General features: G+C 42.8%; 1 protein-coding gene across 1 annotated transcript in view; it reads right to left on the bottom strand.

Annotated features, from left to right (window-relative positions):
* The window catches only part of CSTPP1 (centriolar satellite-associated tubulin polyglutamylase complex regulator 1), a 224113-nt gene extending 214523 nt beyond the window's left edge, over positions 1 to 9590 (bottom strand). Inside the window, exon 1 of the mRNA XM_014591331.2 lies at positions 9440 to 9590. Coding sequence (XP_014446817.1) covers positions 9440 to 9485 — 46 coding nt within the window. The 5' untranslated portion in view covers positions 9486 to 9590. The remainder of the gene's footprint in view (positions 1 to 9439) is intronic.
* Between the last annotated feature and the right edge of the window lie 2563 nt (positions 9591 to 12153).

Here is a 12153-nt window from a genome sequence, read left to right as displayed (position 1 = left end):
ATTTATTATTATTACTTTAATTTGCCATAGGGCATGTGTGCTCACCAGAGAGAGACAGAGAGAGAGAGAGGAGAAAGCAAGCTGCCAGGTCCAGGACTCGAGCTGTGGTTAGTCATGTGGGAGTCCAGCACCTTAACACCACGCCACCTGCTGGTCTCCAAGAGATGTATTTTTTTAAGGAATCATTTATTCAATTTTATTTATCCTCACTCTTAATATATATATATATTATTTATCCTCACTCTTACTATATATATATATATATATCAAACCACGACTGGCCATGCGGGAGTCTAACCACCATGCTACTTGCTAACCCAGCCACAGATGTATTACATATTTTTTATAAAAGTAATGGCTGTGTCGCTGGACTCCCATGTAGCGCCCCGGACCCAGTGGCTTAAAACTCACCCCAGGCACGTGTGCGTGCATGCCCAAGATCCTGAGAGGAGAATGGAAGAGAAGGGACTGCGGTGTGGCCACCCCCCCCCCGGGGGGGGATTTCTCGCTTTCTATCTCTTTATCTCTCTCTGTCTTTCTGGTGAGCGCACGTGCCCTGTAGAAAAAACCTCTCCCCCACACACACAAAAAAAGGTTTAATACTGATAGCAGCTAATAATTATCCAGCACCTATGCAGGTGCTCTGAGAGGATGGTATTTTACTCATCTTTGACTCTCTCTTTCCATAATGTAGACAAAGTAACAGCTAGGCACTGTTCTCAGTGCTTACAACATAAGGTAAGTACTTAGTATCTGCATGCTGCACATAGGAATACTAAAGCACAGCGAGGCCAAGTAATTTCTTCAAGGCCACACAGCTACCTAAATAACATAGATCATTGTCAATAACTTTGTCAAGTGGTTTAGATGTTATCTTCCTCATTGCCTGCATCAGAGAGGTGAGTCCAGCAGCAACGGGGGACTGGAATTTTCCCAATTCTCTAAGCCACCGTGATTTTGAGGATGCTCACTCAGGCCAAAACGTTAAGTGAAGCCTTTGAAGTCATGTAAGTTGCCAGGCTCTCTGTTTAGTTCTATGCAATAGCTGGAGTTTTGGGAGTTGCTCTATTTACTGCATAGAGTTTAGCTAGGTAGACTCGAATCAGACTGCTGGATATGAATGATGGTTCTACCACTTATTAATTACTTCATATTTTAGTGCTTAAGTTCCTCATCTGTGAAATGGAGGTCAACAACGGAAACTCCCTTCATATGCATCAGTTTACATGTAAAACACTCGAAATGGGATCTGGTACACTAACTTCTTAGGAAGTCTCAGGTGGTAGCTATGCACATTTAGGGTGTCCTGAGGTCAGATGATTCATTGTCCCTTTAACAAATATGTATGTATTAAGTGTCTACATTGTAAAAGGAACCCTCCTTCGTATGCAATGATGAGTAAAACGTAATTCCTGTGGGGCCAGCAGGTGGCACAGTGGTTAAGGTGCTGGATTCCCAAACGGCCAACTACAGTTTGAGTCTGACCCGGCAGCTTGAAAACCTCACCAGGCGCATGTGCATTCATGCCCAAAATCCCAGGAGGAGAATGGAGAAGGGACTTTCCCTGTCTCTTTCTCTGGTGAGCACTAGTGCCTTATGGCAAAACACCAAACATATTTATATAATTTCTGATCTTAGGAAACTTATTTGCCAATAATGAATTGTTTAGGACCTTCATCCTTAACAGAAAAGGATCACTGCTCTTTAAATCAATAGATATTTGTGTTTGTGTTTATCATTTTGGAGGAAAAAACACAGGCCATGAAATGTGACAAACCAGGAATCCCTGCTTTACTTTACTTGATTGCCTGTGAGACCTTACACAAATCAATTCACCCTTCTAAGGTTCAATTTCCTTATTTGAAAAATGAGATATTAAAAACCACGTAAGTGAGACTAATAATAGTACTTATTTTGTACGTGGTTACGAAGCTTAAATGAAATGAGGCACAGTGCCAGACATATAGGAAGCATTAAAAAATTATAGCTTTTCTTAAGAATTATTTTTTATTTAATTTTATTCATCTTTTTTTTTTTTTTTTTTACTTTGGCCAAAGAGACAGAGAGAGGGAAAGTGAGAAAGTAAGCCTTTGGTCCAGGATCCAAACCATGGTCGGCCATGTGGGAATCCAGTGCCTCAATCACCACGCCACCTGCTAGCCCCCAAAATTACAACTTTTTCAAAAACTATCCTATTGACTGTGATTCCTCCATACACGCAGTCCCTATAAAAGAAAGATTATCTCTGATTTCCTGGCGTTCTCTCTTACGCTGACCCATTCCAAGCCTTAATGAGAATAAGCAGACTCCACTGAAATAGAATAGGCACCTTGGGAGCATGACTGAGAGCATGCACCTCACCAAGTTAGGTGGAGGAAAAAATAACCCTCACGCCCTCACACTTAGACTCAGGTCAGCATGGAGGTGGTGTGTGTTGCAAATCTGGGCCCAGAACAGGCTGCCCTTCAGCTCTAGAGAGTTCTCCACACCCAACCAGATCCACAGACACACCTCAGCCTCTGGCAGAAACTTCCAATAAGTAGCTTTCATAAGGCTGAAAATTTTACATAGGTCTTACACAGAGTTCTGTACTTATCTCGTCTCCTTACCAGACTCCACTGTTTTGCGTCAGGTCTGGCAATTAACATAATTTCTAACACTACATTCTTTTTTTTTTTTTTTTTTGGAGAGGTTTTTGCTATAGGGCGCGTGCGCTCGCCAGACAGACAGAGAGAGACATAGAGACAGAAAGCGAGAAATCACCCCCCAGGGGGGATTGTCACGCCGCAATCCCTTCTCCTCCATTCTCCTCTCTGGATCTTGGGCACGCACGCACACGCGCCCGGCGTGAGTTTTAAGCCACCGGGTCCGGGACGCGAACCGCGGTGGACTACGTGGGAGTCCAGCGACATAGCCATTACGCTAACTGCTGGTTCCCGCTAACACTACATTCTTTAAAGTTTTCTTTTTAAGAGTTTTTTAGAGTTTTTGTTTGTTTGTTTGTTTTTAGGGCGTGTGTGCTCATGGGAAAGACAGAATGAGACAGGGAGACAGAAAGTGAGAAATCATCCCCCCAGTGGGATGGCCACACTCTGAAATCCCTTCTCCATAGTCCTCTTGGGATTTTGGGCACCCACACACACATGCACCCAGCATGAGTTTTTTGTTTGTTTTTTGTTTTCCTCTCTTTAAATTTATTTATTTACATTAATTCACTATACATCATTACAGCATACAAAATGAATTTTCCATCCAGAATACACTGTATATTGGCTCAATCAAGCACATCAACATACGTGTTACCCAGCATGAGTTTTAAGCAGCTGGGTCTGGGACTAGAACCACGAGCGACTATGTTGGAGTGTAGCATTGTAACCATTTCGCCATCTGCTGGTCCCTCCATCACTACATTCTATTTTACCCAATATGATGAATGATCGTTTTCTTCACTACTAGTCAAAGGGGCAAATACAGCTCCTGGCTATCAGGGATATCTACAGACAGTGAATAGATCTCTCTGTAATTTACACTATAATTTTAAAAAAATAAAATAAAAGGTCTACAGATATACATCAGGGACACAAAGCTTAGCTTCTCTGTTTCACTGAATGCCTCGAGCATTCCTCCTGCTTCTGTTCATTTTCTTTTCCCATATGTGTTTTCTTCTCTTAGGCCTACGCATGCAAGTGACTTTATAATTTGTAAAAACAAAACAAATGCAAATCTTTTAAAACCCATGGGTAGTTAAAATTTTAAGTCAGGAAATATTTTACTAATTAATCTATAGGGAGTGTTCATCTTTTTTTTTTTTTTTGGAGAGGTTTTTTGCTATAGGGAGCGTGCGCTCACCAGACAGACAGAGAGAGACATAGAGCCAGAAAGCAGAAAATCACCCCCCAGCACGATGGCCACGCTGCAATCCCTTCTCCTCCATTCTCCTCTCAGGATCTTGGGCACACACGCACACGCGCCCGGCGCGAGTATAAGCCACCGGGTCCAGGGCTCGAACCATGGTCGACTACGTGGGACTCCAGCGACATAGTCATTACGCTAACTGCTGGTCCCGTATAGGGAGTGTTCTTAAGTGGTCATTAAATTGATAGTGAATGTATCAAAACAGCATTCCTCTAATAGACACCAAATTGTAATAGGTGTGTGTGTGGAAGCAGGGGGTTCTCAAATAACAAACGCACTTCCAGGGAGCTGTGTACCTGATGAACCATAAGAAAGCCAGTGTCATGACCATGCTGAGGGCAGCAACAGTGTCCAGAGGCTGTTAGGACAGGGAGTTAAGACACTTTTATGCAATAGAGATGAAAGGAGAATTTATTTGTCCAAGATTCAAGTATTATGTGGGTGGCTGAACTCCATGAACACTGAAGCTTGTTCAACCAGCCTGAGGTTGATTCTGTTGGTAGATGCATTGCCAGCATTGTAACTGAATGAGTCATCCCGAAAAAGCCACTTATGGCCACCAACTTCTACTTACCAAATCACCAGGATACCAAGTATGTCAAACCTTTGAAATAATACATTCAAACAACAATGAACAATGAACGAGGTTTTTCAAGTATTTCAAAGACCTACTGAGTCCTGAGTAAATGAAATAAAACACGTAAAGTCTTTAGCAAAAGTCTACACATTGCTGGAACTGATGTTGCTGTTCATTGGCTACAAAATTCCAGGTAATATAACTATCCCTTTTTGGCCAATTAATGCATGTTATCACCTTAAACTCTCCATGTATATATGTGTGTGTTTGTGTGTGTGTGCATGTGTGTGTACACAGAGTACTTTAAAATGCTTATAGAAAATAGAATTTAAATATGAGTTTATTCTGGTACCAAAAAAATTTCTGAAATCTATGCAGTTTTTTCATAAGATGCATTTTCTGTGAACTTTTTGAAGACCTCTCATGTACACACACACACACCTTTCAACAACCCAAAAGCCCTTAAATTTGGTGTAAAAAAAACATAACTTCACACACACACACACACACACACACACACAATGACACATTACTACTTACTACTAAGACCATCACTTAATAGACTGTAAAAAATCCAAAAACTTCATTCATTTTGTTGGCAAGGCTGTGGGGAAATGGGCATTCTCTTACATTGCTGGTGGCGCCTCTATGAAGAGTGATGGAGCAATACAGATCAATATTTCAAATGCATATGCCCTTGGCCCACCAGTTCCACTCTGTGGAACTTTTCCTTATGGATATACACTTGCAAGGGAACAAAATTGAAGGTTATTCACTGTTTGTTGTTGTTGTTGTTGTTGTTGTTGTTTGAGAGGTTTTTGCTTTAGGGTACGTGCCCTTGACAGAAAGAGACAGACACAGTGGGGGAGAAAGTAAGCAATCACCCCCCAGGGGGGATGACCATGCCACAATCCCTTCTCCTCCATTCTCCTTCTGAGATCTTGGGCAAACACACACGCATACGCCAGGTGTAATTTCCAAGTCACTGCGTGCAGGACTTGAACTGTGGTCAGTCATGTGGAGTCCAAGGACGTAACCACTATGCCATCTGCTGGTTCCTGAGGCATTTTTAGTACTAGCAAAAGGCTAAAAATAAATCATTGTCTACCAATATGGGATTGGCTAAATAAAATTTGTTTTTTAGTAAATGTGCTGCCGAAACGAGCACAATAAAATTTGTTTTTTAGGGAGAGACTTTTGCTATAGGGTGCATGTGCTCTCCAGAGAAACAGAGACAGACACAGAAACTGAGAAATCACTCCTCCCAAGGGGGATGGCCACATCATAACCCCTTCTCCTCAATTCTCCTCTTGGGATTTTGGGCATGCAAGCACACGTGCCTGGCATGAGTTTCAAATCGCCGGGTCTAGGACTTGAACCACGGTCAACTACACAGGAGTTCAGTGACATAACCATTACACTATCCACTGGTCCCAACACACACATTTTTTATTTATTATTTTATTCTTGATAGAGAATGTACATATGCACTTGAAACTGAGAAAGACAGAGAAAGATGAGTTCCCTCCACAGGGTCTGGTCACACTAGCCCTCTTCTCTAGACCTCCAGCCCATCAGATCTTGGGCTCTCGCGTGTATGCCTGGTGTGTTTTGCAGGCTGACTTGGCTGGGATTTCAAACCACAATCATTACATGGGATCTGGCTTCTTGGTTTTTTGTTTGTTTGTTTGTTTTTTAAGAGAGATGTATGCTAAAGCATGCTTGCCATCGAGTCAGAGACAGACAGAAAGCAAGAAATCACCCTTCATGGGGAATGATCATGCTGCAATCTTTTTTCCTCCATTCTCCTCTTGGGATTTTAGGCATATACACACATGTGTATCTGGTGGGTTTTTTTGTTGTTGTTTGTTTGTTTTTTGAGAAGTTTTTGCTATAGGGTGCGTGCACTAGCCAGAAAGACAGAGAGGGACAGAGAGACAGAAAGCAAGAAGTGACCCCCCTGGGGGGATGGCCATGCTACAATCCCTTCTCCTCCATTCTCCTCTCGGGATCTTGGGCACACATGCGCACATGCCCAGCATGAGTTTAAGCCACTGGGTCTGGGACTCAAACCATGGTCAACTACGTGCGAGTCCAGAGACATAGCCATTACGCCAACTGCTGCTCCCCTGTGTTTGGTGTATTTTAAGCCACTGGGTCTGGGACTCAAACCATTGTTGGGCTCAAACTGTTGTTGACTATGTGAGAGTCCAGGAATGTAATTATTTCACCATCTGCAATCCCAAAATCTGGCTATTCGAGCAGCACAGCAGGTTACCGCTATGCCATGGAGCCAACTCATCGATGTACTATACACATCTTAAATGAAAACAATTTTGATTTAAAGTAACAAACTGGAGGAATACTGAAAAAAAAAATAGCCCCAGCTCTTAAAGAGTTTATAATCTAGGGGCCAGCAAGTAGTATACTGGTTAAGGTGCTGGACTCCCATGTAGTCAACTGTGGTTTGAGTCCTAGCAACTTGAAACACCCTGGGCACATGTGTGTGCCAAAAATCCCCAGAGGAGAATGGAGTAGAAGGGACTGCAGAATGGCCATCCCCCATCAGGGGTGATTTCTCGCTTTCTGTCTCTGTCTCTCTGGCAAGTGCACACACCCTATAGCAAAAGTCAATTTTTTAAAAATGTGTATGTTATATTCATACAGTGGAATATTATTCAGCAATAGAAAGACAAAAAAAGACATTGGAAAAATCTTAAATGGTTACTGCTAAGTGAAAAATCACATCTGAGGGGCTGGCAGGTGGCATGGTAGTTAAAGCGCTAGACTCTCACACAGCCAGCTAGAGTCCTGGACCTGGTGGCTTGCTTTCTCACTTACCCTTTTCTCTCTGTCTCTCTGGTAATAATAATAACACATAAAATTAAATAATTATTTTTTAAAAAGCACATCTGAAAGGTTACACACTGTATGACTCTACTACAGAATATTCTGGAAAATGAAAAACTTTAGAGAGGGTAAAATCAGTGGTTGCCAAAGGCTAATGGGGAGGAAGAGGGAAGACTATGTGGAGCACAGAGGATTTTTAAGGCAGTAAAACTATTCTGTATGATTCTATAATGGTGAATACGTGACTATATGCATTTGTCAAAACCAAAGAACTGTTAGACACAAACAAGAGTGAACCCTAACATTAACGATGGACTTCGGTTAATAATAATATATCAATACTGGTTTATTCACTGTAACAAATGTACATTAGTGCAAAACGTTGGGACCAGCAGTTGGCGTAATGGCTATGTTGCTGGACTCCCATGTAGTAGACCACGGTTCAAGTCCCGGACCTGGAGGCTTAAACTCACACCCGGTGCATATGTGTGTGTGCCCAAGATCCTGAGAAAAGGAGGAGGAGAAGGGATGTGGCATGGCCATCCTCCCTGAGGAGTGATTTCTTGCTTTCTGTCTATATCTCTCTGACTTTCTGGAAAGCACATGCGCCCTATAGCAAAAACCTCTCAAAAAAAGAAACATATAGTGGGCATCTTTGTGTGAGTACCAAAACTACAACAGAATGAGGAGAAGGGATTGTCAGGAGACCACATCCCATCGAGTATGGTCCCTCCCTGTATCTCTCTCTCTCTCTGGTGACTGTACACATCCTCTAGCAAAATAATAATAATAACAACAATAAGGGGAAGTGTGATTAGGGGAAGCAAGGAGTACATGTGAACTCTGTACTATCGGCTCGATTTTCTGTAAACCTAAAACTCCTCTTAAAAAAAAGGCCTATGATTTTTAAAAATGTGTATCTATGAGTATGTATGTGTATACATAGGTGTGTGTGCCTTTTTTCATCCAGCAAATGCCTTATATACTGAAGATGCTCAGGGGACCAGCAGTTAGCGTAATGGCTATGTTGCTGGACTCCCACGTAGTTGACCGCAGTTCGAGTCCTGGACCAGGTGGCTTAAACTCACTCCGGGCGTGTGTGCGTACGTGCCCAAGATCCCGAGAGGAGAATGGAGGAGAAAGGATTGTGGCATTTCTATCTCTCTGGCTCTCTCTGTCTGGCAAGCGCACGCGCCCTATAGCAAAAACTGAAGGTGCTCAATAAAGTACGACAGTTACAGCTTTAGCTTCAGTTCCAAAGCTAAGTCAAAAGCTCAAGTCCTGGGACCAGCAGATGGCATAACAGTTACATCACAGTTCGAGTCCCGTACCCAGCAGCTTTTAGACTTGTCAGGTCCGTGGGCATGCATGCCCAAAATTCCTAAGAGGAAAATGGAGGAGAAGGGATTGTAGTGTGGCCATGAAGGGGTAGGGGGGTCATAGATTTCTCACATGCACTCTATAATAAACAAAACTCTCTAATTAAAAAAAAAAAAAAAAAAAAAAAAAAAGCTCAAGTCCTTGAACACACAACTCAGGTTTGGATCCTAGCGTTATCACCTTTTGGATGTGTGGTCTTATTTATACAAGTTACCCCACTGAGACTCTGTTTCTCCTTAGGCAAACCCGAATAAAACAAAAACGTGTTGAAATTCTCCTAGGGCTGTTGAGAAGAGTCAAATAAAAAATAACACACGTATAATGTGAAGTGCAGCGCCTAATACAAAAGAACAGCTCAAACGGTAGCAGTCGCTCTCCGGAAACGTGATTATTCACGGAACGCTGGGCATGGCAGGTTCCAGGGCTACTCCATCTACCAGCACACCCGTACTCCGCAGGGCCCCAGGCTCTCAGCGCTAACCCGCCCCAGTCTGAACACACTGCGGGAGCTGCAGCCCAAACCCTTCAGACATGCTGCCCTTCCCAGAGGCTGTATCCTCTACGGCTCGGCCTTAAAAACACCCGCACGTCCTGGAACCCCCGCCCCACGGATCGCACCCGAGCCGTCCCCACCCACACCCGACCCGCCTCTTTCCTAGACCCTGGCCTAATCTGTCTTCGCGTCTTTCCTTCCCTTAAATTGAAGGATGCTCCTACCCAGATACTCGTAATCCGGTAAGGCTAGACGCTCCGGACTCAGCATCCTTTGACCCGGGTAGCTTCAAGCGCTCCGGCTTCCGGAACCCAGGTCTCCAGCTCCCTCCGTTGCCATGGCACCCACGCGGCGCGGGGCGAGGCGGAGGCGGAGGGGAGTGTCACACAAACCGTCTCCGTATCGCAACACCGAGCTGGCACATAGGTTCCGGGAGCGGAGGCTTCGCCGCGGTCGAGGTGTCTTTGGACTCCCCTTCTTGAGGACTTGGTTTTAGAGCAATCCGAGATGGAGAATTCTTTTAGATTCGTCAGATCTTCCTTTGTCGCAGACGGCTTGTCCACTGTCCATATGCGCAATTTCTGAATTCATAACCATTCTTGCTTTATACAGCTGTTACCCTAACTCACAATACGCGAAGTTTTCAAAAAGTTCGGGGACAACGCATATTATGAAAACTGTGAAAGGATTGTCTTTTTTTTTTTTTTTTCAATATTTGGCACCAAAGTAAACTTGTATTCTAATTCCACTTCTCCACGATCTCCCTTGTCATAGCGTCCACCAGTGAACTTCTATAAAAGCTTAGTTTCACATTATCTATTTTCATCTCTTTAGTATTTACTAACTAATGCTACAAAATACTTTCACCCAGGATACCTTGGCTGCTTCTTGGGTCAAGGATGTGTCCTTTCTGTGTCTTTGGCAGAGCCAGACACACAAAAAATGTTCATTAGGTTTTCTATGAACGAATGGCCATTTTCTCTCAAATTCCTCATTAGTTTCTCTTTCTTCTCCTGTCCTTTAGTATTTAACACACTTCCCAAGCATCCTTCCTTTTTCCTCCCAAGACACCTTGACTTTTGGGGAGTTCAGAAACAGGACACCTAATAGATTTCTTGTCTCCTATGCCTATTGCTCAGTTCTCCTTTAAGAGGAGAGAGCATTCATTGTTGTCACCTCCCCAGATATTTCTCTTTTTTCTCCTTTCCACTTCCAACACAGGTCAGAGCACTTGCCACAATGCAAGCCTAGCAGGAAAAAGCCACTGTATTCTCACTTTTTTCAGTTAGTGCCCTCCCCCTCCAAAGAGATGAGGTTTTGTGAAAAAAGAAAACAAAAATCATGCTATCAAAGGAATAGCTGGGAAACCGGCAGACCACCTACACTGGGAGGAAAAGGAAAAAGGAGGTTCTTCTCTTTGTGTTCTGAGTGTCCTATTCTTAGCCTCCTCCAGCAAGGAGCCTCAAACCTCCTAATTCTCCCTTTCCCTTCAAATTGTATATGTGTCTCAACTCTAGGCTCCTGTGAGTCACTCTGAGTTTGGATGTGGTAAGGATAAAGGGACAAAGCCATACTAGGAGAGGCACTTAGTATCTTGAGGTATGAACTTACTCATTTGATAGTTGATGTGAAGTTCTGAAAATTTGATTTAAAAATATCTGCCTTCTCCCTCCCCTGCACCCTCCTCCAGCTTGAGGGTATGGGAGTTTCCTAAATTTCATATTTGTGGCTTATTACTGTATTATTAATATAGTAATTGGATAGTAATTATTAAGGATGATAATCTTACTTTATTCTCAAGCAACCCAAAGCTGTTCTTGCAGATCATTTCATTTGTCCTCAAAAAAAAAAACAAAAAACAAAAAACTTTCTAAGGCACTTCTCCGTTTTCTAAGTAGAGAAACTGAGGCCCAAGTCACTTGACACAGCATTGTCCATTCAGTCAGTGGGAGAGCTGGAATTGGATCTTAGCTATCCCAACATCCAGGCTAGTGGTCTGACCACTAAACCACACCACCTCTTTTTTTAGGGCTTACTGGCTTGGTTTTATTTATTTATTTTTCCTTTTGCTCTGCCCTACTCGCAACCAGAAACCCCTAGATAAAAGAAGAGAATTCCAAGTCCAAGCTGAACATTTGACATCCTTGTATTTGTGTAGTCTTATCCCAAGACTTGGAGGGTGCTGCTGCTGGGGTCTGTGTGGTGGAGCTCGGAGCCAGCCCCAAGAATATAGCTTTGTTTGGGCATTAACCCATTTGCGGTTATAATAATGATAAGTTTCGGCACCAGTGGCGCCCGACTGTTAATGACTCAAAGAAAGCTAAATAAGAACAAGATGTCATCTCTGGAGCAATTTGTCGGTTTTTCCTACAGCTCCATCCCTTCCATAAAAATCCCAAGGACCCTTGTATTTAAAGCCACTACACTCGGCATGTCCTGAGCCGTCTTTTGAGGAGGAGGACTTTGCAAGAGGTAGGAGGTGGCTAGGCCTAAGGTTTTAACAAATAAGCAGGTGGCTACTGAAGTAACGGGTGGCCTTACTAGTGAATCATCGACTGTTTACATTTTTCTTCTTTTCACCTTTGTGTATTATTACATTTTTCTAGAATAGGCATGTAGTTTAACCTGAAAACAAACAACAAATAAGCAACATGAAAATCCTTAAAATACTTTTTTAAGCAGATGTGAAGACCTTCTAGATAATATTTGTTTTTCCCAAACAGAAGCTATTATTTTTAGAATGCCCTTCTGTCACAGATTATGTGATAATAGAATGTAGCAACATATTGGTTACGGAGAGAATTTTTCAGTGAAACACCTGTAATATCAGTCTTAAGAAGAATGGAAAGAGGTAAGCGTTATTGAAACCTAAGTGTATTTTAGCGACCCTATTGGAAGTTAAGGGAAAAAAATGTTGGCCCTTAATTTTTTTTTTTTT

The sequence above is a fragment of the Tupaia chinensis genome, unplaced genomic scaffold (genome assembly GCF_000334495.1).
Source record: "Tupaia chinensis unplaced genomic scaffold, TupChi_1.0 Scaffold000561_1, whole genome shotgun sequence".
NCBI classification, from domain to species: Eukaryota; Metazoa; Chordata; class Mammalia; order Scandentia; family Tupaiidae; genus Tupaia; species Tupaia belangeri.
This window is presented reverse-complemented; position numbering and strand designations above follow the sequence as displayed.